At 40.9% G+C, this 26,617-nt stretch overlaps 1 protein-coding gene across 6 annotated transcripts in view; it reads right to left on the minus strand.

Annotated features, from left to right (window-relative positions):
* The window catches only part of LOC144782386 (sodium- and chloride-dependent taurine transporter), a 316,730-nt gene that overhangs the window by 96,626 nt on the left and 193,487 nt on the right, over window positions 1-26,617 (minus strand). For all 6 annotated transcript variants that reach the window (XR_013601142.1, XR_013601143.1, XR_013601146.1 and 3 more), the window contains exons 3-5: window positions 20,158-20,394; window positions 18,360-18,494; window positions 8,352-8,586 (exon numbers count right to left, since the gene is read on the minus strand). Coding sequence is in view for 1 of the 6 variants with exons in the window: in XM_078661713.1 (XP_078517839.1) it covers window positions 8,352-8,586; window positions 18,360-18,494; window positions 20,158-20,386 (599 nt within the window). In the remaining 5 variants the exon portion in view is untranslated. The remainder of the gene's footprint in view (window positions 1-8,351; window positions 8,587-18,359; window positions 18,495-20,157; window positions 20,395-26,617) is intronic.

The following is a 26,617-nucleotide window of genomic DNA, read 5'->3' on the forward strand; positions in this document are numbered from 1 at the left end:
CAAGCCTCACAGCCTGTGCACATGGATCGACTGTCTTGGAAGGTGGATTTGTACGTGCCTCATTCCCTGGTCCCAGTCATGTCCAGTAAATCCTATCATGAATTGCAGGAAGTAAGTGACTTCCAGAGGCACTGGGTTTGGAGGTGGGGACGTGAAGATACGGCCATCCAAGGATAGGAGTACCCACACAGAGGTGATCAAACGGATGTATGTCATTACAGCGCATGCTTTTACCACGCATGCCTTTACAACACAGGTTTTACAACGCAAGTCGTTACAATGACTTGCGTTGGGGGGTGCTGGATAGTGGAATAGTTTAATTTACTATTCCAACTCCAGTCCCCGTGGATAGTAGGGAAGGTTTTGGATAGTAAATTAAACAATTCTAATGACTTGCGTTGTAAATCCTGCGTTGTAAAGGTACTGCGTGGTAAATGTTGCGTCGTAAAGGATGTTTCCCGATCAAACAGAGGTTATTACCATTTGACCAAAGCTATCCAATTACAATAATACACATAACAAAACAAACAGTCTACAGCCAAAACCATGCAAGGCCAATGCACTTATCCATCAGCCATTCAAACTGGCATTGTCACACCTACATAACTGCTAATAGTCCCACAGATTAGATTAAAAAATACTTGCAGAGCGCATGGCTGCCTCGGCAAAGAGGCGTCCCAGCGCTGAAGCAGGTCTAAGCGGGGAGCAAACGAGGAGTTAGAGCTGAGAGGAGAGTCAGGTCTTCACAAGCCATCTGAAGGCCTGGTGAAGGGAGAGAGAGATGTCAGGGCATAATTCTGGCATTGTTTACAAAATCACATTTACATAGATCTTAGCTTTTCATTTTTGAAAGAGGATCCACTGACATTGAAATGTCGGGACAGCTTGAAGTTTCGATTGAAATGCATTAGGATCAAGGAATATGTTAGTGAGTTACTGTAGAAACTGGTGATTTTTAGATGTAAGAATATTTTAGGTTTTTGCGGTCTCGCTACAGATACCTCCAGTTGTCTGTCACAGACAGCACTGTATAAAATACTGTCCAGAATCAGCTTATGATTAGATGGCTTTCTTGTTAATCTCAGTTCCCAGCTCTCCATTGGACGACGTACCTCCTATTCTGTTTCCCTCCCATGAAGCATAGTTTCTGTACCATTGCTTTTGATTGGTTATAGTTTATCCTTCTACTCCTCTACTGGCGACGGTTATGGAGTACGCCAGAGTTAGGAAATTATAGGGAGGAGCTAAAAGTTGTTATGTCTACTTTGGGGGCAAGGAATATCCTGTGGTTGTCCTTTATTAGGATCACATTTCATGCTACAGGGAGGGATGACCTGTGGTCGGCACCAGAGGAGAAATGTTCAGTCATTTCTAAAAAATCACTAGCAACTGCTTTGAAAGAATAAAAATTGGCACGCATTTTGCAGACAGTAGACTCATCCAGCCTGACTTCCAGGTTTCTGGATGCAAAACAGCATTACAATTTGGAGTTGGTGTTGGACTCCATTCAACCCCTTGCAGTAAAGAAACTGTTTCTACAATTCAGGCACGGGTCGCTAGCGCTCCATGCGTTTATTAATAATTGGGCGGGTGTTTCTAAACAACTTTGTCCTGGGTGTTTAATAGCAGAAGAAAGAGAAATGCATGTGTTTTTTTTTGCTTAGCATATAAAAGGGCTAGATCTAAATGGGTCCTCCAACTCTGCAGAAATCTGGGTATAAGAGACCATAGAGAACTCTATAGGGTACTAAAACACGATACTCACCCCGTTTTTCCAAATTTCTATGTGCAATGTGGTGCAAACGCAGACGCCTATTGAAAGATTGAACTGAGAACATAGGCAATCGCGTTTCCTTATGATTACCCTTGTGATCCTAAACTTGTATAAATTTAGGCTATGAATTTTATTTAAAACATTTTTTGCTTAATTTATACTTTAAAAGTGTCTTTTTTAACCGACTATACTGGTTTTATTGTTGAAAAAGATGTCCTTGTTATAGTATTTGCCCTTGTTTGCTGCCACACCCGTGACAATTGATTTCAGGGGGTGAGACCCTCTATATGTTGATACTTTTTGACTCCCAAGGGTCCTAACGACAATTGTATTTTTTTAATCTCTAATTAACATGTTATTTTATGAGCTATGTTTAATGGATAATGCTATTTTATATGTACTTTTATGGCTGCAATAGCCGAAATAAAGCTTTCTGACTGACTGACTGACTGTTGGTGTTATGGAACTACTTTTTCATTAGTTTGTCACTTCACGAAACGTGAATGTCTTGTTCTTCAGGGGGTTCTTGTGCTCTTTTTATTGCTACAACGATTCACCCAATCTCCTCAATCCTACCTGATGCTTTTCAGCGACATTCCAGGCACTGGATAGCAGCCTTGGTAATGTATGGGATGTTGTTCTTACATGTGTCTCCCATCATCCATCCTCCCAAGGAACCTCTGTTGTGCGGTAACTAGCAGTGCTAAAAATATATAAATCAATTAAAACATTGTTCTGTATACTTTCAAGATGGCTGCAGTGTTGAACGATGCAAAGTGCATTGCATCGTCACATCTTGTCACGTTGCGTCAAACAACATGGCTGCCATCTTGAAAGTACAGCTAACAGTGTTTTAAAAATGGCCACCACATTGGTGATGCATTTTGACAACACAATGTATGTTGCATCATGCAGTGCAGCAGCCATCTTAAAAGTATAAAAGAACAAGCTTTTCTATCGTTTAACACTATATTCTATGCCACAGAAACAAGTGCAACACATCTCCCCCATTTCGCAGGTTCTCCACTAGTTGTCCCTCCAAACTAGCATCATCTTCAAAAACCACTAAAACAAAAACAAAGCATTCACAAGCAATGCTCCTGGTCATGAATACACATGAGGGGGATTTACAGATTAGAAGAACATGAAAGAAAAACTAATTAGCAAGCCTTTTTTTAACTATGCCCTCAACATCTTCACCTACATCTCTGTTAGTATCAAATAATCTCCTTCATTGCTACAGTTCAGGAAAGAACTGAGAACCTATCCTTCAATAAGTACTTCACAGTGCTCAGCTAGGGTCCACCCACCTGGACCCACAAGAAAAGCATCTAGATCCACTTACCTACCTCTGACCCCAAATTGCTGAACACAATCTTGAATCAACTTCTACTCACCTATATACAGCTCCCTGGTCGCCAGCTAGCTTAGCTTCATATAATACATCATTATACATGTACACATACACATGGTATAATTCATAAATGCTTTATTTCAGTATGCATTTATTATAGAACCAAAAAATTACGTTTTATTGAGAAGTCATGTGTAGTCATCGTTATTGTTGATCATGGGATCCTTATAAAGTCAGGAATAGAGTAGTCTTCTACTGCAGAATAAAACTAAGGCCTAGGGTTTGACTTGTTTGTCTCTAGCTCTGCCTCAGACTGAAACCTAGTAGAGTATGTGTGTTATATTAAATTTAGCCTATTGAACACTCTCATAGCCTTATGGCTGCTTGAAAGCACTTTGCAGGTGAAGAGGGGAAAAGGAGTTACAACAGCATGCTGAAGCTGGAGGGTAGCAACGCTGTAGTAATTATTCCAAGTCAGGGGCTTATGTTTGGCATACGAAGAAGGGTGTGGGGCCTTTCACTATTTTATGAAGTCATTCACAAGGCTAACAGGCAATGGAAGAGATTTTGGATTCTATGCCCTATGAGAACAGGGATAAACCCCAAACTCTTTATAGTTCTGTGGGTAATGCAGCAGCCAATTTTGGCAAAATGTAAGTGTATTCTCCATTCTTTCTGTAAATGAAAATTCCCATATCCTCAAAAGTCTTCAATTTGAGCAATTTCGTATTATTTCACTGGCTCTTCTTCAATGCGAATTCATTCAGTCAGTATGCATATTTCTAACATCGAGTTACTTTCCTCCTTGACCTCGTCTAAATACATCCTCAGCCCTGACAACAACATCACCACTGCTCCCAACCTTTCTAACAAAGATGGAGTCTCCAGATCTAGATAAAATACTCAGAATCAAAAGTATATTAAAACTACCAAACTCTCTCAACCACAGAATAGGGGGCCAGAAAGAGAGACATATAGGGGCATATTAACAAGCTGAAGTATCGCCGCTTTCTCGGCACAATTCGCCGAGAAAGTGGCAATACTTCCAGCGCCCTATTCACAAGGGCATTCCAACGCCTGCCTCAAGCCCACTTTGCATATCAGCGAGAAACATCGCTAATGACATGCAAAGTGGGCGTTCCCACGTCCAACCACATGTAAAATGTGGTTGGAGGTGGGAACACCCTATCACCAAGGCAGGCGTTGGGAGGAAAAGACCTGCGATAAACTCGTTTATCGTAGGTCTCCCAATGCCTGCTCTGACAAGGCGTTAGGCATTGATAACATGGGGGTGTGGATCATAAAGCTGAATCCACCCCCCCCCATATTATCAAGGCACACATTAGCGCGTGAAAACAGCGCTTGTTTTCACGCGCTAATGTTCACTATCGCAGGATTTACTATCGCCTACGTGTTGCGTGTTGATAATAACGAGCTAACACGGCGAAAAAATCCGGCGATACTGAAATGTGCGATGTGCGTTTTTTAACGCACATCTTGTTAATATGCCCCAAAGTCCTTAAGAGCTTTGACCCTCTCTTCCTTCTTCCTTAGACCTAGCCAGCCTCATAAGAACCCAGAAGGGTTGATATTAATGCAGCAACTACTGTAAAAACAGTGGTGGATTCTTCAATATAATAACTGCAAATACCAAAAAGGGACCTGTAGAGCTAACTAATGCTGCCAACATATGTCATAACATAAATCACACGTGTACCACTCACACAGCTTTCACTCAGCAAACTACTAAATACAGCGTCCCACAACACAATAACCACACAACATGGAAACACTTCATAGGCTCAGTAATAAGACAACGCTCTCCCATCCACCACCCTGCATGTTGTATATCTCTTCAATGTGTGGGCAGGCATTTCAACACCCCACTTACCAGTAGCAAGCGCTGTATAGCTGCTACTGCATAATAATTATGGGTTTTGCCAAGTTTTGGTTGTATTTTGTTATTCTAAAGATATTTTAATTGTATGTGTTCTATATACATGTATGTATGCCACTTTGTGAGCCAAGTTTTGCTGATGTCATTACAAAACAGTTCCTCTCTCTGACACTGCTGTATCAGCTATACCTCATATGCATCAGTCCACATGTGTGTGTGATTGCTTTTGTTTGAGAGTGTGTATATTTGAGGGAAGCTCACATAGTCTCTGCTGGGGGCTGGGTACCAGGGAGGGAGAGTACAATTCCCTCCAATTGTGATATCAGCAATCGCAAACCTGAGTTATGGACACCACACTACACTAACTAAGATACTTAATACAGAGACAGAAACTTCAACATATGCCTCAACAAAGCTAGATATTAAGCAAGAGTCAACAAGAGAAAGCTAATTTATGCAGTGTATTCAATGCAGATCATGTAATGGAAGTGCATTCACATTCCATGTAAGCAAAACTATCTGCGCTCCGCATACAGACCAGGGAGTGCTTTTATAGAGTTGGCACATCTTTGTGATGTAGCTCTACTAATTTGCTGCAGGCTCCATTGCAAAACCTCTGTGATGTGAGTAACATTTTCCTCCAAAAGATTTCATAGGCAGATGACAGCTATAAAATGTAAACACTAAACATGCATTGGTAAAGCCAATAGGTCTCGCCTTTGGGACCTTATAAGTGTTTGGCCATGCAACAGTTGATGTTGTTGTACCAAGGATATTTCGCTGCATAACTAAATACTTATAAGGTCCCAAAAGCGATACCTATTGGCTATGCCAATGCATCGAGGTTGACCGCCCTAGCCCTTAGGCCACATCCTCTAATCAGCTAACCTTTGGGAAAGTCCTCAAAATGTCCCCATTCTGCTGACTTCTCTTGTAATGGATGTTATGTCATTGAAACCCAGACTAACTGAGTTATTGTTTGTCGCTGTTGCTTCAGTGAAAAAAATCTCCAAGCAGTGAATGTGTACTATATAAATAATATACCAAATCAAATTACTCATCACATTATTGTACTTCCGTGACCACTCATCTGAACATCCATGGACTGGCTACTTCTTTTTATCTAGGAGTCACTAACAAAAAAGTGAAAGGTGCACATACTGTACGTAACATTCTCACTCAGGTCACATCCTTGCATGGGTAACTTAGATGCATTTGGACGTCACATACCATAACTAAACCACAGAAGTGTGAGTCAGAAAATTACTTCTGTCACTTGTTCATATCAAGGGCACAGAACTGCAGAAGACTCGCTAATTAAGTTAGCTCCTTCCAAACAAGATATTTAAAGGTAGGTGTGTGTGTGTGTGTGTGCTTGTGCATGCTTGTGTGTGTTAACGCGTGCATGTCCCCGTGTGTCTCCGCCCCTTGTTAATGTGTCTGGGCAGAACACATGGACATGCCATACATCAAAGATATAAACCTCCGCCTCCTTTGCATCTCTCAGAAGATCACTTGGAGACTACCATGTGTCATGTCCCCTAGCTGTGGGCAGGTCAGAGAGGAAGATGACGCTCCACTAGACCTCCAATTCTACTCTGCATGGACAAAGTCACAAGGGGCCCTGTTGCCAACCAATGCATCAAGAAAAGGGACAGCTTATGTTCCACCATGGCAAGGTCCTCAGTCAAGTTCTTCAGCCTACCTTAGCCTCCAAAGACACAACCTTCCATGTAAAGAGCCCCAACATCATGGTTTCAGGCCATGTCCATTGAGGTGGGGCACAATCTGCATAGGGCTTCACGAAATGGACCTGGCTGTGATCATCTTAACAGTTATTGCTCCTTTGCAACATCTATAGACTTCCTTGTGAGGTTAATGAACATTCGGTCCTTTACCTTGGTTGTTAGTGCTTTTGCGGTGTGTCTTCATTATAGATGTCACTGTGTATTTATGGCACTGTGCCACTTTCCTTATTGTGGGTGCCCGCATTACAGGTGCCTAGCTGTGGATTCCAGTGCCAGCCGTAGTTCTATATTTTGTATTGGCCACCTTAGTGTTTCTTTGTCCCACTTCAACTGTCCTAACAGTGCAGTAGTCCAGCAAGAAAAATGGGGGGAGGGTGTCTCACAAATCCACACATAACATATTATCTCCACTTGAGTCCTGCTGCCCTGATCCTACACGTCCTCCTAAGCAAATACAAAATACTGTTGCCTGCCTATGCTGCCCTCCCCCGCAACACCACCCCTTGCACCTGCAAAATACAAAATAACAGCTGGTTGCGCCTGTTCCTCCTGCTCCACCACCCAATACAGCAGCAATACACAGGAGTCAGGTTTGGTGCTTCTGCCAATGACACAGGGCTGAAGTTCAGACTAAAAAAAACAAAATAAAGAAACTGCAGCTGCAGGGTCAGAATGAAAGCAGCCTGTACTGGCGACACTGCTTCTGTAAGGGCGAGTCTAACTTTGGTACCGCGGGCTTCACTTAAGAAGTGGAAGGATCGGAACCCAGCATCCATACAGTTTAAATAAACTAATTAATCTCAGCACTGAAAAACTGAAATAAAAATAATTTCATTCAAATAAAGCTAAGAAGAGGGCAATATATTTAATAGGCAATAAGACCATAGTCATGAAAGGCAGACCTGCAACGATTGGTATTTTACATGTTTATTTTGGATTTGTGTTTAGTGTCGATTAGGCCGGTTAGCAGTCTGAGTGCTACACACAAGGGCACAGACTTTAAAAGAGTTTTTATGAATAAATAGGCATGCACAGTGTATATGTTGCATATGTCTGAAGTATATATTTTTAAGAATGTTTGTACTCTTTGGAAAACAAGGCTCTAGATTAGCCGTAAAGCAGGCGGGCAAGAGAGAGTAAAACGGAGTGCAGCGGGAGAGATAATCACAAGGATGATAAATAAACAAGCGCCCGCATATCTCCATCGAAGCAAAGACTACACAAAGAGATGGAAAGAAAGTGAAGGCGACAGTGAGCGCGCGCGCGTGCGGCCACGCTAATTACAAACAGATGGCCCCTGCGCACCGCTGCTTGCTCCCGCAAGCTGGATACCGCCACATGCACGAGTGTGAGGAAAAGTGCAGACCGATTTCTAAAGGTCATCTCCTAATGCAGCGCATGCGCGCTTCGCTAGGCTCGACTTACAAACTGTATTGAGTAAATCACTGGAGCTATTATGGGATCCCAGGCTTCTGCATGACGTATGACATCACCTCAGCCTCAGAGGTATACAATAAGATCATGGTGTAAGATGTACAGTTATGTGGATCTTCTTCTGGTTAGAAATAAATAACTTACTCCCAAAACTCTGTGACAGGAGATGTGAAGTTTGTCACATTAAGAGACATCCACAGGGTCTTGTTCTTCCGAAAGGTGTCCTCTATGCAGTTGTCAGTGTTCCATGTCTGGTGACAGTAGGCCCACGGCAGTCTGCTCCGGAAGGACTGGAGGAGATAGTACATCCCCCAGGCCAAGATGATGATGTAATATACATTCAGGAGGGACACAATCACGATGGAAGCATAACCGATACCTGGGGAAGCAAATGTAACAGGTTACCCTTAGTCATTCCTTTTGCACTAAAATTTAGAACCAATAGGGAAAGAGTGTATACATTTTTCTGAAAGGTTGAAATCAGCTGCTCTACAGTGATACCTGTTGTGGTAACCATGAACTTACAGTGACACAAGGTTCTAATATCATTCCTTACTATCTTCAAAATATGTTATTGCTCGATATGACAAGGCTTTCATTGGTTGATTGCAGAGGTAGGAAATGGGGAGGAAGTAGATGAGAGCAAAACTCCCTTCAAATGAGCTGCAGCTGCTTGGTGTAAGAAATTCTTTGGAAATGCCATTCAGATTCACTTGCAAACTTTAAAATATTGTCATTTCAATCCTTGAATAGGTCATCCCAATTATGAGCCACCAGAAGTAACTGAGTGTCAGTTTCTAAATCATATGATTTTACACACGCAAAATAGAGTGCCATGGGACACATATATTGCTTTTTCCACAAGACTGCGGCCCTTCCAAGGAGATCACCGAAGTCCCGCTTTCTGCCACCTGATCCTCATATACCACTCAGTTCCTGTATGTCGTTATATTACAGTTGAGATATAAACCAGAAAACATTCTGCATCATTATATGAATTTACACTGTATCATTAAGGTACATATATGTAGGGAGGTATGGATGTACTATACCAAACTTCATATCGACTTAACTTGACGATACAGCGATAGTCAATATTTTGGATGTAATGTTGTTCCAGGTCGATATTGCTACTCCAAGAATTCAATCCCCTCTGCTCAACTAGATTGTGCCTTCTGACAAATTATTCACACTTCCAGCTAATTATATCAAATACAAACTACTTCAATAATATTGTTTATCGTGGTGACAATCGATATTTGGAAAAAGAAAACATTAGCAGTGAGGGGTAGGGAAAACCAAAGCCCAGTTAACAAGCAGTCAATAAGGAGTAATAAAATCAATATCAATAATACAAATAACAATTTATTACAATGTCAAAGTAATAGAGTAAGCAAAGCAACTTATCTGTTTGCTATTGAATAAGACATCTATTTGAGGAGGAATAAGTAGGTTATGTATCAAGACGTTAAAGTAATAAGAACTTCGACAGGACCTAAATAGCCAATTTAACCAAGACAACAATGATCTAAACAGATCAATATGCTGAAACTTTATTCAAGGCCTCTTTCAGTTCAAAGGAACACCTTACTCTTTTAAGAGGACTGTAGCATTATCTAAAAATCCAAGTGCATAACCGGTTTTAAATGTATTCTCTTTGTGGCAAGAAATATTCCTTGATTTCCAACAAAAATTCCCATTATTTTTTACTCAGCTTTCATCTTTGTCAGGTTGTTGAGTGACAGTAAAACTCACTGAACAACTAGAGACAGATTCAGTTTGAAATAATGGCTTTATTTGTGAAGTTATTAAATTATTAAATCCTTTGTTTTCCAAAAATGCAGATGCAGCATTTGTAAAAAGTTAATCTGAATATTATATGGAGTTATTCAGAACAATGGAGATAAAAATAGCTAACTACGTTTTTGAGCCAATAGAAGCCACAGAGAACCAATATTGCTATGGGATAACAATTTGATAACTAAACTCATCTGCAGTGGTGATTCCAAGTGTAGTCATGAATAGCAATTGTATTGTCTTGGGGCAATTGAAAAATAAGTGGACATTCTCCCAAAATCGATAGCCCGTGTTATCGACTTGGGAAAGGTTTGAACCAGCTCAGCTAGCATTCAAACCAAGGGTGAGCAGAATTGGCAAAATACGTTTCTGCCTTGTGTGTGAAGTTGTAAAAATAGAAGACAACTACTGAAAATGGATATTTTGCAATAAATAAATCCCGCTGATATTAACTGTAACTTAAAAAAAATTAAGGTGACCATTGTAGGAAAAAATATTCCTTTCTAGCTACTCAAAGCTGAAAACTTATAGGAGGTGTTAGAAAAATGATGATTCAAGCATAACATGTCCTTAGTTCAGATATAAGAATCATAAATATTGAAACCATATTGATGTATTTATGGTTTTCTTAGCTTAAAATTAAAACAGCAGCCTCCATAGATATAATGTCCGCTAAGTGGCATACAATCAATAGGGCAGTTATTCCGCCAGTGATGCTAATTCTATTTTTTGGGGGGGGCAGATTCTCATTTGCCACCATTTTCTAAATAAGGGTATTAGATATCAAATCACAAAAACTGTTTTGATGATCAATAAAAATACATCAAGAAAACCACTGACAACAAGTTGTTGTGCCAGGTAGTAGGTGAATTCATAGAAACACGAAAACATAGAAACCACATTGGAAGAATCTAAATCATAGAAATCAATTTTAAGTAAAGACAATTTTGAGGAAATATAAAAAAATTCGCAAATTAAAAGAACAATTTTGTATTTTAAATAAAAGATAATTTTAAAGAAAATCCAAAATTACATTAAATTTGGGTGGAGTCTAGGACTACTGTGGGATTTTTGGCCTCAGGGTTGGATCATGTTTAGGGTGATGAGGGGGTTCTTAGAGGTCAGGAATAATTGGCGATAGGTCATAGAATAGGGTTTTTAGGGTTCAGAGATGGGTGGAGTGCAGATGTGGTGAGTGCTTTTTAAGGTTCACGGATGAGTGGTGTTTAGGTGTGTAAGGTGTTTTTAGTTTTCAGGGACAGGTGGAGTGTATGAGTGTCGAGAGGTTTTAGGGTTCATGGATTGACAGAGTTTAGGGCCGGTGAGGATTTTTAAGGTTCAATTTTGGGTAGCGGCTGAGACGGTGAAGAGCTTTTAGGGTTCAGGATGAGGTGGGGTTTATGGTAGTGAGGGGTTTTAAGGATTCAGGGATGGGTGGAGTTTAGATGTATAAAGAGTTTTTTAGGGTTCAGTGATGAGTAGTTTAGTGTGATGAGTTCTTATGGGTCATGGATGGCTGGTGTTTAAGTGTGGTGAGGGGGTTTTAGAGTTCAAGGAAGAGTGGAGTTTCGATGACCTGAGGTGTTTTAAGGGGTACACAATGGGTGGGGTTTAGGCATAGAAATGGGTTCTCGAGTTCAGGAATGGGTAGGATTAGGTGTAGTGAGTGATTTTAGAGCTCAGAGATGGTGGATTTGTTGGGTAGAAAAGGCTTTTAGGCTTCAGGGATCAGTGTTGTTTACTTGTGGTGAAGAGTTTTAGGGGGCAGGGATTTATAGTGTTTAAGGGTTGTGAGGGGTCAGCAATGGATGTTATTCCTGGGGGGTGAGAGCTCCGAGAATTATAAGCATCCAAAGTAATTGTCTGAGAATGTCGACGATATACATATGAAATAATGTCCTGTGAAGTAAATCACTGAAATAAATATCTCCGACAAAAATATTTCTGAAATTAAGATCTGCAACCATTGCATTTACATAAAATAAAAAAGCATTCAAAAGACAATTTAGACCAAAAAGACTTTCAATGAATTGGTTTCTACAAAAAGATAAATGCAATTCATTCTGAAAATTTCCATTAAACATTTTAGATGAAATGTTTTCTCAGTAATGGTATTCCATGAAATCGTTTTCCCACGAAATCACATACAACCATTGCCCTGCACTTCATGTAGAAAAATGTGTGCTTCATATGACTCTTCAATTTCTAAACTAAGCAAAAATGCTATCTATGCATCACTTTAAAATAGCAGTATGTTCCTTCAGCTGACAAACACAGAAGCATGCTGTGCAATAATCCCAGTCATGTTGGCAACACATGGTAAGCTCTATTAAGTTAGAGTTTACAGAAGATAATATTACTTTCAGGTTCTCAAAATACTTTCCCTCCCAGGTACAACTGTTTATGCTGACAAGTGAATTTGCTGCACTTGCCTGCGATGGATTTAGAAAGCATCTGTTTATTACTGAACCTGATATTGCCAAGCATTCACAGTTTACAGTCCAATAAACTCGTAGATGATGATGGCTCATAAGTGGAATGCAGGCATTTACTAAGTTTTTGCAGAGTGGCATAGACTGGCTACACAGCTAAAACAGGGGCCACTCTCAGACGTAATGAGAAGCAATAGATTTCATCAGATAAACACATCAGTCGAACACACATTGGAAAGAGAAGGTCAGTTTACCCTGCATTGAAGATAAGAGATGGGATTCAAGGCCGTACAAATATCGAAGATCAATATCGGCACTGATGCAATTCTATTTGCTCATTTCTGTCATGATGCAAAACAATGAGAGACTATCATTCATAGCACAGTATTAACTTTTGCAATGTGCTAAATATTAGGGGTGTGTAAAGTTTTTTAAAAATCCCTCCGCAAACTTTGTAACCTTGTCTTCAAAGCTTTATTAATTTTCCAAAGTTTGCATTTTTTAAATCATGAGAAGTCCTCAAACAGGATGTTAAGGATGTAATATAAGCAAAACTCACTGCTATTAGGTTATTGTGAGGAATTAGTTGTGAACTGAGTGGGTAATATTCACATTTTTCCCACCCCTATGAGTGACTCAGAACTAGAAGAAATCCATCTTTATGATTTCAAGTATGGTCCACAACAAAAAAACACGTTTAGCACCTACAGACTATGACTTGAAAAACAAACATTTTCTTAATCATCCTTATTTTGGACAATGCCCTCCTGACCACAGATAACAATGACCCTGTCTCCTGATATTACTGGAACCTCTCAACTGCCTTACAGACAGTTGACTATCCCACCCTCATATGCACACTGGAGTCTTGAATGGGATTCACAGGCAATGTAGTGCTCCTCCAACCTTTCCAACAGACACCAGTTCAATCATATGGGCACCATAGGCCCCAGATGATTTTTATCATCCGAGTAGTCCCCCAGATTTACATACTTTCTCCTGTCACCTTCAACCTTTACATGGAGCCGCTAGGTGCTCTACTCACAGATAACAGCATCAAGATCCAGCAATATACCGATGATACACAACTCTACTTAATAAAGTCTCCTCTGCTTTAGACATCCAACCAATCAAAACTTGCCAGCACTTCATCTGAATCTGGATGCCCTGGGCCTTCTTGAAGCTCAACACAACAAAAACAGGATTCCTTTAAGTTGCCATGGACACAAACACGAACCAGAACAAACATGGCTTCATGGCTTTGAAGACCACCTTTTAGGGAATGCCATTTCACTTAGACTTTGCCTGGACACCAACCTCACCCTCAAGGTGCACATTGCCAAGAACAATGTGTTCCTCTTGTTCTATCGAACTCCATAAAATCCCTAGGGATCACCCTTGACCCCCAAACTGGATATGAAAGAACACGTCTCAAAAACTGACAAAAGTGCTTTCCTGAACCTGAAATTGCTCTACAAATTAAAACCTTTTCTCCCCACGAAAGACTTGAAACAGGCCACGCAGGCTCTGGTTCTCTCCAGAATTGACTACGGCATTGCCACACTGACTGGAACAGCCAAATGGCACCTGTGACCTCTGACCTCTACCCTAAATGCCGCTGCAAGAATGATCACGGGAACAAAGAAATATTAACACATCACCCCAGCTCTTAAGGATCTGAAGTGGCTCCCTATTGACCAACGAGCCAGCTTCCGCACAGCCTGCCTCACACACAAAGCCCTGCATACAAGCAAACCTGAATACCTGGCCAACAAGCTCAAAAGGGCCGGTCAGTCTAGAAACCTCAGAAGCTCCAACATGCTCCTACTCATTCCTCTGAAATCCCAGAAACTCTCAACATCGAGCAAATCCTTTGCGGGCAATGCTCCCAAGATTTGGAACTCCATCCTCCCACACATCAGAATGACCGCATACTTCCCGAAATTCAAGAAGTTACTCAAAGTCCTCTTCCTCGATCGTTCCGGGGTTAACTAGAACTCAACCTGGACTTTGAAGTTCCATGTTCTCGTTCACCTCAGAGCTGATTGACTTGCCTATGACTGTCTGCCCTGTTTTATGCTTGGCTGCTATTGTACAGACTGTATTCGCTCTTGTGCTCCCTGCCTTGTTTTCCGTCTGCAATGTCTGTCTAACGCCTCTGTACTTGCTGTGAAGCGCTCTGATACCCTCGGGTCCAGCCAGCGAAATACAAACCTTTAATAAATAAATAAATAAACAAAAAACAAAGACAGCCGGGTGCCAGCTCTTTCGTCTAAAGAAAGTAAAACCCGTTTTTTCCAGAAAGCGACTTCAGCCCTGCTGTTCAAGCCATCGTTTTCTTGCATCTGATTGGTAGTAATGACCTGCTCCATGGCCTCCTAGACTCCATACTGGCCCTCCCTTAATAGCATCATACAGGCTGACAGGTCATCTCATCCAAGGTCGGAAGAAATATGATCACATCATCCCCACCCTGATGGAACTTCATTGGCTCCTCTTAGCAGGCAACTTCTTCAAAATCAGCCACATCATTTACAAAGACATCATGTACAGCACCACCGCTTATCTAGCGGACAAGCTCACAATCCCTGGTACTTCTCGGCACACCCACATTCAGGACACCAGACTGCAGAATAGGAAGTGTAAAAAAGAAAAAAACAAATCAGTAGACCTTTTCCATCCATGCACTGAGGATCTGGAACAACATCCCCGTATCCATCAATAACACCAAAGCAGCTCCAATTTAGGAAAGAGTTCGAGACTCGCCTCTTTAAAAATGATGATTTAAAAATACTACATAATGTATTAACTGTCCATACTCCAGCTACCTCTCCTATCATCATTATTGCTTTGGACTAGGTTTCTGCTATAGAAATACATACATATATACATGTTGATTGCTTTGTTCAGTTCAGAATTCATGTATATGTTTACATTCTACTGAGAAAGCTGCACATAAAATTTGTATGTATGAACCGAACATAAATTAGACTTTTTACACATTTGTATAGACAGAATATCAGTCCAATTGGATCATAATGCATCCTGCACTTCCATTATAAGTTCTCGTTTAAAAGAAATTGATGAACAAAGGAGAAACAATGTACCAAGCATAAGTAACCTCTTCTTAATATAAGGCCTAAAGACAAAAAGGTATTCAATACCTGGGACTTTTTTATATTCTACCAACAATTGGCAGGTGGAGAACCTAACAATTGTGTGAATGAAATCAAACAAGAGCTTGACTATTACATAAAAGGAGGTACAGTCATGCAAACAGCAAACATAAGCTATCCTCGGAGTGAAGGTACTGCCAATTACATGCCTGGCAACTATGGGCAAGGAATGCTAAATCTGGTTGCTGCAGGACCGCCATCCTATGTAGGATAGTTGTAGTCCAACGAGAAGTCATCATTTCATTACACATGTATTCATCCAAAGGGAGTATTGTTTACCTTGCATGTGCAAGGGACACACCTCATACAAATATAAGCCATCCTAAGCGCAGTGTTCTACCACATTATCTGCTTTTTGTTTCAGCTTACAAATCTAGAATACTGACTACTGCTATAGTGCCAAGATACATGTATATATGAAGCATAGATTTACTATTCTTTTATCCACATGTATGTACCTGACCCCGCTCTCTATCATACCCTTGATGATACTTACTTGAACATACATTCCTCAGTACTAGAGACCCCAAGTAATTGAGAATCCAATCAGGCAGTGCCTGTTTATAATGTCTGGCCAATGGTCCTATGGCTGAGCAAGGGGCCTGTTCCAGCAGTGGGTGCTTGACTTGTGCAGTCTACAAACTGTTCACTAATGTCATTACCTTAATGGCGTATTCTTTTCTTCTTCTTTAACTGTTTGACTACCTTAATGCTGTATTTTTCTATATAATGTGGTCGACTGTTGTAACCCGGCCGAATTCTCACATGTAGTATGAATACATTTCTTTGCATAACATGTAAAGTGATCTGATACTTTCGGGTCTAGCTAGTGCTACATAAAACTCTAAAACAAATAAGTAAACACACGCGGTAATACAGCTCACATGGCTCCATTGCTGTCTGACTCCAGTGTACTTGTTAAATGCTCTGCTATGGTCGAAGCCCATGGTAGGTTACTGGGATCCTTGAGCAGTCTATGCTGCACAATAATCCTTTATGTTCAACTGAGGATGTCGAAGTGCAACCTGAGCCTGTGTGAGTCATTACAGACAAAAGAGAGCAGCAACCCTGTATGCATGAATCACTAGTACCACTTAACTAACAGAATGACATTCAATTCAGAGGGCCACCTTAAGACCTTTGAATTTAGCTTTGGAGACCACTGGAGACTATGAGCCTGATTCACAGAATGAACTTAAGACTCAATCCTAAACTTACTAGTATTTTGGTATTCACAGAATGCACTTACTACTTTTGGCATTCACAGAATGCATTTACTACTTTTGGTATTCACAGAAGTTAGGATTTTGTCTTAAGTTTGTCTTAAGACAAACTTAAGACAGACTTAAGACAAACTTAAGACAAACTTAAGACAGACTTAAGTTAGGATTTTGTCTTAAGTCTGTATTAAGAATGTCTTAAGTCAAACTTAAGACAAAATCCTAACTTCTGTGAATATCAAAAGTAGTAAGTTCATTCTGTGAATGCCAAAAATAGTAAGTGCATTCTGTGAATACCAAAATAGTAGTAAGTTTAGGAATGAGTCTTAAGTTCATTCTTTGAATCGGGCCCTATGTTTTAGCTACATCTGGCCAATGATCTTTATCTATTCAGAGCACATCTGCACAATGGTATTCAGTTGTGGTGGCCTCACCCACAGGATGCAGTGCAGCTATGGAAGTCATAGTGTATGGTGTTCGCTTGTGCAGGCCATAACTAGAGAATGGGAATTAATTGCGAAAAAAAACATAAGGAAATGGATATATACAACAACCTGAAGACAATTTCTTCCTCTGAGGATCAATGGGAGACTAGAGAAAAGAAAGAAAGAAGTAGGACAACCACTTTCCAAAATGGACCACATGCCGTGTAAAAGGCATGATTTAATTCAGCAAATAAGTTAGTTGTCATCATTACATAACATTAAAGAGGAGGAGAAGGAAGATTGTGGACAAGAAACATTAGAATGCTTTCTACCGACAAGGTAGTAAATGTGTGAAGCAAACCCCCCGCACAAACATTTAAAATGCACAAATTTAAGCATGGTCATTGGAACAGCCAGTCTGCCTGCTTCCAAATGAGCTTATAACTGGATCATTGATATGTTGAGGGGCAATCAACTTCTGGGGTTGGATTTAGAAAAGGGATTTTATGTGCCCCCTATTTCATGGGAAGATTTACGGTTGGCTGCATTGCTCATACATATTACACAAACTGCCCAAACCTAAACTAAAGGGAAGGTCAAGAGTCCTGCCAGTCCTTGAAGACCTGTTAGAACTAAAGCATCCACAAATTTAACTTAATGCTCTACAGAAAAGTAGTTTCGATGGATAACCATGTCTTTTCTAGTCAAACTGAAAGTGAAAGAAAAACTGATGTCAATGTCAGAGTAGACTAACCAATGGAGAACTTCGACGGAATACTTGGATCACCATACTGGGTCCTATACCATAGACTTGTTTTTGCTCACTCTGCCACTTCACACAGAAGCCAACATTATACACATCAGTATTAGTTGTGCCCCAAAAGGGATAGATCAGTCCAACATTTATTCAGCAGCGGCTCCTCTGTATGCACCTTCTTTATGCCTTCCCAGCTACCAGAGTACAGAATAGGTTGGAATGGCAAGGTTACTTTGATCAAACTATTGTAGACATTTTAAAATTGTTTGCATTGTTTTTTTTTTCTCGCTGTAGGTGTTTAAAGGATTAACTTGTGTCAAATATTTACATATATTTATTGATTACCGGTAAAGACTGGACAGATCTTCTCCCAGCAGGTGATTCCGCCTTCGGAGGTGTACTGCCCAAGCACCACTTCCAAGAAAAACACTGGCAAACCTCCTCCGAACAGGAAAATGAAATATGGTATGAGAAATGCACCTGTAATGGAAGAGAAAAACAAATAAACGTTGTCACTGAGTAAAGACGTGAAGATAGGACGAATAGTAGAAAGTGCACAAAGAGAACACTTCTAGCTCCTAGCTTTCTATTAATGGTACGTATGGTAGCAAAGAATAACCATTTCCTGGGCATGTCACAATTATCTCACCTTACATCTGTTAAGGAACAACTGGTAGTTAAAACCTGCAAATTCCTTATGATAAAGTTGACCACTTCCTGGCTTTGGATAGGGAGCAGGCTTCACATTACTTTACTGCCTTGACATTTTATATAATTGTTACTTCCGGGGGGGACAGGCTACTGCAAGGCTGCTTTGGAGCCCAAGAATTGGTTGAAAGATGCAGATAATACAAATGGGCCATCGTCACTTGTTGCATTGGAAAGAAATGGGCAAGCACTCAAACTAGTCAGACTTGTCAGAGGTGACTCTAGAGCCTTTGCTTGCTCTAATAATTTGGATGCTGTTGACCACTAGTCTCTCCCTGGGCACTGCAAGCTTGGCACTACAGATGCTATTTCTTGAACCAATCATTCTTTGTTTCCTGATGATCCCTTCTCTCCACCCACTTACCCGCCAGTTACCAATCTACACTGCATTCCTATTTAACCCAAACCAATTTTCTTGGGTATATTATCTCCTGCTTTGGCTTCGCTTTCACCCTTATCATTATGATGCAAACTTCCTCGTCTTGTTTCCTTCTCCTAATTCAACCTCCTGAAGATGTTGGCCCTTTGAGCTGCTTGGCACATCCAATGGAATAACTTCTCTTGTCCACCCTGAGGCATACAGGATCTTTAAAGTACAAACTTTATACTTTAAACTGCCTCCAAATCTTGAAAACATAATCAGTTGGCCTCCTACCCTTAAGTATCCATTACGCTTCGTGTGTACATGTGTACATCATGTAACTGTGCTCTTAATGGTTTTTATCGATCCGCCTCAGTCACCACAACTCATAATTGTGCCGTGATCTGAACTGCACACCGCCATCTCTCTTAAAATTGTGCTTGCTATTTCTAATTCTACATGTTGGCTAGAAGGCCTCTACCTGTACAGTTACAAGTACAAATGTCTTGACTACTTTGGTTGCCAGAGTGTAATAGATTGGTGATAACCATTCAATGGCAGGTGGCTCAAAAATCACCATAAGGAATGGGTGCTGATAGGCACACATGTTGATCATTTCAACATAGAGAGCAACAAAAAAAATATGCCCCTTGATCTATCCTTCAAATGATTACTGCACACCAAGTAGGGTAAAGAAGATTCCCAGTGAAGAGATCTCCTCTTTCCAGCTCCCTTGGTTCCTGACACTTAATGCTAAGTTGTACCCCTTTTCTCCTCTAGCACTAAATTGCCTAATCAATTTCTCAGAAGTACCTGGATATAATTCTGTTTGCAGGATTCACCATCTGAAAATCTCACTCACTCACTTTCTTCACCTGCCACTAATGGAAACAATAAAATAATAAAATATTGAATTTGTGTAAACACTGTGGTTTTGATTATAAGTACATGAAGAATAATCCTTGTTAAATGTATTCATGATGTACATTTAAAAGTGTTTTTGTGATTAACATATGTTGGTCAAGCCAGAACTGTTTACTGAAACCAAAGATGAAAATGTGTTGCTCTACTCACCTCCGCCATTTTTGTAGCAGAGATACGGGAAGCGCCAGACGTTGCCAAGACCGATGAATCCACCAGCCACTGAGAGCAGGAAGTCAATCTTGCTAGCCCATTTCTCTCTCTGGGGTGGCTTCCCCTCAGCTTCGTCTTCCGGGCGGGACCCTGGACTCTTTCCAGGAGACGGTTTCTGGATGTCCTTGTGGAAGTCTTTCAAACAGTGAAACTTTTCTTTGTTTGCCATCTCTCCTCCTGAGTGGGAGCAAAGGATGTGGAAAGCAGGTTAGAGAACATAACTGATTTAACAAAACATTACAAAGAAAGCATAATATACTGTTTTTATTATAGAGCCTACACACAATGACACACAACATACAGGAACACATGCAAGCATGCAAACAGAGCAAGAGAGGGAGGAGCTTCATTGTACACAGGCAAGACACATACAAGCACCGATACAAGCACCGATCCACCCTGCCAAGGCACATACAGCACTCGGGCATAGTCAGAACGCTCACCAAAGCAACTGACGCCCCCCGGGCGTCCCTCTGGTTTGATTGGATCTTAGCGCTGGGATACTTACGGGTGACTACGCGCTCTACAAAATCTAATAATAATAATAATAATAATAATAATAATAATAATATAGGCCAGAACATACATGGACCACTTTACACAGGCAACTAACTCACTGAGCCACCCAAACAGGAACATACACACCCGCAGGCAAACCTGCAGAGCTGCTAAGTGTCCACATTTCACCTGAGACGCCGGCAGCTAGTTCGGCGTTTTTTGCCAAATGCATTTTGCATTAGGAGTCAGGACAGTCATTAGCTGTATTGTAAATACAAATGTTCATGACCCAGGGCGAAAATCACTGTTGGCTACAATTGCAGAGCTGTCACAAGGTAACACAGGTTAACTATGTTGGGCTGCTAAAAGTTCTCAATAGTCTGTGATGTCACTTTTTTCAACGTTACGGTGGTGCAAGGCCCTGCACCGTGTTTGCAAAGCTTTATCTACATTAAAGGGGCGTGCAATGGGTGTAGCTGTGAGGCGTTCCACCGCAACAACCATTGCTTTTTGACGCTGCCCCATATTTACAAAGATCCGTACATCTCAGCTCCTTTCAAAAGCAGGCGTTAGATTGGTGCAACGAGGAGGAATACTTCTGTTTCTTCTCGGTCTTACTTTTTCTATGTGTGCTGCACCATTCATGATTGTTCATGTGCAGGAAGGTGTCCCTTCCTGCTCATAAACAATCATTAAATAATGGTGATTTGGTACTTCTATGTGTGAATATGCAGCACACATACAAGTAGCAAATTGCCACTCTGGTGCATGGGCGTCTGTGTTCAGCTATTTTCAGCGCCAGCGCTAGTGAAAAACGGGGGTGCACCATATTGTTGTAAATACAGCACATCACTGTGTTTTGGAAATGATGAAGTTCAGCACTGCCAAATTTGCTGCACTGCACCATTTCCTTGTACGTATGCCCCAGTGTGTGTTAACTTTTCCCAGCAGAAGATAAGCCCATGCAGTACATCTTTGTAACTAGAATACAGGGGTTTTGTTTACTGTTCTAGCACGAGGCATTCATTGAGCTAAAGCTAGAAGCGGCTTAATCTTTTTACCAAGTTTGCTGAATGTTCATAATAACATTGGCCTTATGTATCAGCTCATTTCCCCATAGGCATAGATGGGATAAAAACCTTTAATGCATGGGGCCCTTCCTTTTATAAAGCACTTGCCACTGAAGGTTTGCCTTGAGATGTTTGGGACTCTTTGTTTGAATAACATATTGATTTCACTTTATGTTATAACTGTGATGCTTAAAGAACTGAATCTTGAAGATGTCTTCAAACAAAAAATACTATAAAATATATTTGATAAATAAACAAATATAAAAAAAGAAAACCCACATGTGTGATAAGATTCTATTGCTGTGAGTAAATAATTCATTAGGGTCATTACCAATCTGTAAATTAGACAGGCCAGATAAGAGGTTTCTTTGCTACATTTTGTTCCTTTTCCCCCTCCTCTTAGGCCTTAAAGTATTAGGGGGATACCTTTGTACCTTATGGAAAAAGTGCTCTACATATTAAACAACCAGGTTTTTAAACACGAAGATTCTCATATATAGTTTCAGTCCGAAGTGACATAGGCTGGGAGTTCCACAAAGAGGGACCTAGACAAGAGAAGGACCGACCGCCCATTCACGACAATCTGGTCCTAGGCACCGTGAATTTTGCCTGAGTAGCGGAACGTAGAGGACGTGGTGGGAGATAAGGGTGAACTAAGGCATTCAGATATTGGGGTGTCTTACCAAATTTGATTTTGAACATGTAGCTCAGGGCTTTGAATTTAATACGATTCTCAACCCTGAGCCAATGAAGGTCTCGAAGAGAGCCTGAGATGAAAACTGTTACCACAGTTCGTTGAGTGGAAAAAGGCAGCATCCAAAGGATTTTCCTGAGCCATTTGAGGATAGTGAAGCAAGTAGAGGCCACTTTCACCGCTTGTTGCTTCATTGATAACTGGTCATCAACTTTGACACCTAAATTCCGGACCTGAAGATTGGGCTGGGGCAGAGCACCCATTTCAGGCGGCCAGTATTGAGGTTCCCACAGGTCTTTGTTCTTACCCAGAATCAGCACCTCTGTCTTTTCACCATTAAGTTTAAGCAGGTTGGCTTGCATCCAGCCTGCTATGTTCCTCAACCCAGACTGAAGAGATGATGACTTAGACGCCCTTTCGCAGTCTACTTCCATTTGACTATTTTGTTCAGGTCTGTGCTCGACAAGTTTCTCTAGTTCCACAATTATTGGCTCCCATTCTTCAAGTATGGCAAGGCTCTTCCAATGTAGGAGAGTTTGTCACATAACCATGCATTCAACCTTCATGCATATCTATGTTTCCTTCAACCAGACCCTCGATGACCTCCATGTCACAGCTATAGAGCATTTGTTTATAAGAAGAGCTAGGTCAGCAAACCTGCAGTCGTAATTCAATTTTGGGGTCTAGGCATTAAGCCCAGTAGGCATGTTTTTTTTAACAGATTTTATTGGGGGGTTTGCATATGTGATGCATCTCCATGGTACCTTCAATGCAATCTGTTAAAACATTGTCATCTCCGTTACCGTTCCCACTTCTTTCAACATTACAAACATTCCCAACTTTCCCCCCACCCTCATCCATTGAGTCGGTGTCTCATGTGTCGGTTATAGGTATGGGAAACAGGGGGTGTGGTCATAGACGGGCCTTCAGGGATGCGGCCAGGCCCAGCCTGCTTTACCCTTGCTCTGGAGATGGTGAAGACAAAGCCACAGTGGCGTCTGAGTCCAGTGCTATCACTTCAGCGACTAGCACTCCCCAGGCTGTGTCCAGTGTGCATGTGTTGAGTCGAGCCTCCCTTAAAAGTAAGTATTCTCTCTTCACAGCCCACCCATTTTCCCATTTCCCTCCTCCAGGCTGCTAATCTAGGCCCTCCCGTTGACTTCCAGTTCCTGGTAATTTCTCGATTAGCCAGGACATATGCAAGATCTTGGAATTTCCCAGTGACATTAGTTTTGGCTGTGGTTAAGAATTTCACAATTGGTAGTAATCCTTTCATAAGAAAAGTGATGTAAGGTGTGAGGCTGAAAAGACCCCTTACGGCACGTTATGATTCCCTGTGGGTTGAAACCAAATACTTTTGCAAATTTTTATTTGAGACCAGTGGACCATGTTAGTAACGTAGCTTTAGATGGCTTTAAACATGCATAAGAGTAGCCTCTAGTATTGTAATGAAATGGAGATTCTTCAATATATATATATACAGAGAGAATCTTGACAACAGATGCAAACATTATCCCACTCTCCTCACCCTTGAGGAGAGGTATTTCAAAGGTGTTTTTTCTTAAAGTGTGTATTTCAAGGTATTTTTATGAAAATGTTTAAAGATAATGTATTTCTCTTAAACAATTAGTTTTTGCAATTCTGAAGTTTATGTATGAATTACATTTACTGTGAGTTTTTTTCCATTGTTTTTAGAGACTAGTTCATAAAATTGAGCAGAAATCACCTAAGTGGTTCGTTTCTTGTGGAGTTGCAGCAAAAAGAGGAGGATGACTTCATGCACTTTATATTTATAGTCCCTCATGAACATTCTAATGTTTTATGATGTATTACTAATCTTTAAAGAGCAACATGTCTGGGCAGCAATAAATGTTTATTGTATAATGTTAGCCTCCGTTGTCTTTAATGAAATCAAAATTCTCTCTGCATATAAATTGGAGAGTCGCCATTCTCCCACACAGGCACTGTCCTTACCTAATTTTTTCTCTAGTTCGATGGGTGCTAAGGCCAAGGATTGATTATGGATGTAGTGGATTGACAGGCGGAGGACTCCAACATCATTTCCCATCCTTGATCATACCACACACGCCTTCAGTCGAAGGTGGAGGTAAGTCAAGAGAATGAGGAGGATTTCTATGTGCTATATTAGGTAGCGAAATAGACAGACTAGATATTCGTGGTTGTCTTTTTCAGCCATCACTTTGCACAAATGTATGGGTGTATGTGTGTATGTATGTATGTATGTATGTATGTATGTATGGGGATTTCATATTTAATAGAAATAGTCTTTTGAATAAGAATTTCGAATATCTTAAAGGGGTTACTTTACCACCTCCCACTCAGCACTATTCATCCAGACCCATCCAGACATTGACTTAACTGACACCTTCTCCTGCCTTCAATATAGACCTTCTAAATTTAGTAATCACAATAAATCCGTTTATCAGGCTAACCCTCTTATTTGTGAGCACACAAGGAGTTCTTTATCTATAGCAGGAGCTGCGACTATCCATGCACACATACAACAGGATTGCATATTGAAAGGTGACTTTATCAAGTGGGTCCATTACATAATTGCACTAATATTTGGTGAGAACATACATGAGCGCTGAACATGATTCTGAGGACAACAGGCATATTTACAAAGGCATTCTGGAGACATAAATTAGTGTTCCTGTAGTACACTTTTGCATATACTAACAGACCTATGTGAATTGGTCCAAAACATCTAAAATATGAATAAAATGGGAATATTCAGAGGATATTCTTAAACAATTAGTACCAATAGAGAGGATTTTGCAATATTTGGCTTTTACTGAAGCAGTTTCACCAACAGGGAATTGGATATTTCACAGCTGACTGGCAAGAGCAATTAAGAGCACTTAAAAGAGTACCCATGTACTACCGCTTTCCAAACTCATAAATGCTTTTGTGCATTAACCCCAATATCACCAAAGGAGCAACAGACAAGAGATTTTTGTGGGATATCTATCATAATAGGGCTTTCACCACCAGAACAGAACTATGCGTAGGGGGACCTGCATGATAGATACCCATACCACAGTGTTGTTGCATAAATATAGAGTTTGAATGAAGAACAAGTGAACATCTAAATATATAACTGAGGAAAAGAGTAATGTCTCAACTCTCCAGTCTAAATGTAGTACCTTCACACAACAGAACTTGTTATACATGATATTTGCAGGATCCCTCATTCTTGCACATCAGATATTGCAGGGTTGCAGCCTAGCAGTTTGCCAGGGTCGGTTTTGGCCGAGTTCGTACAGCGGCCGATATTGCAGCTATGCTACAAAAACGGCCCTAAAACGAACTAGGCCCCCCAGGGGCCCAAAACCGGCCCAGCCCTGGCAGCACACTGGGGAAATGCCCGGTGCCCGCTGCGGCCAGTCCAGCCCTGTATGTTGTGATGGTAGTCACTGCATTCACACTGTACTGTTCCAAGTCTACCACCAGTATCCTGTAACGGGTCTCAGTTGTAACAGGGTTGGATGCTTTGCACTTGCATAGTGGGCCCGATTCACAGAACTAACTATTGTCAGAGCAGATCATACGAGTCGTCTATCAATGAGGTTAGTTCTCCCGATGCCCCATAAACCTTTCCAACCTGGATTGGATATGGTGACAATGTGAGACAAATGAAAAGATCATTCCTGGGGCTGAAGGGTCAAGAACTACAGAATGGTAGAAAACGTACCAAGAAGTGCATTTGGGAAAAGATGGTCAGGAGCCAGTAGAATATCAATAAAATTGTAAATTAGCTGTTGTGGTGAGAATGTATGTATATATATATTACCTACTGGTGGTTGCCAGTAGGTAGTTATAGTTAAGACCTATTTTCAATAGGAAATACGCAACGTTCTATTTGGAATAACTTTGGCGCCGGTTAACGAATCTTCGCGAAATTTTCAAAACTAATTGCCAGCTACGGTCCGCTCCTATCCTGAAAGTCTTGGGGTGATTCGTCTAGCGGGGGCCGAGAAAAAAAGGGGGTCCCAAAATGGGTTTTCCCCGTGCAATTTTACATAGGAAACGTGTATTGCGGCTACAGCCCGAACTGCTGAATGGAATTACACCAAATTTGGCAAAGAGGTAGTCCTTAGTTCAGACTCGTGCCTTT

This window comes from Lissotriton helveticus, chromosome 9, assembly GCF_964261635.1.
Source record: "Lissotriton helveticus chromosome 9, aLisHel1.1, whole genome shotgun sequence".
NCBI classification, from domain to species: domain Eukaryota; kingdom Metazoa; phylum Chordata; class Amphibia; order Caudata; family Salamandridae; genus Lissotriton; species Lissotriton helveticus.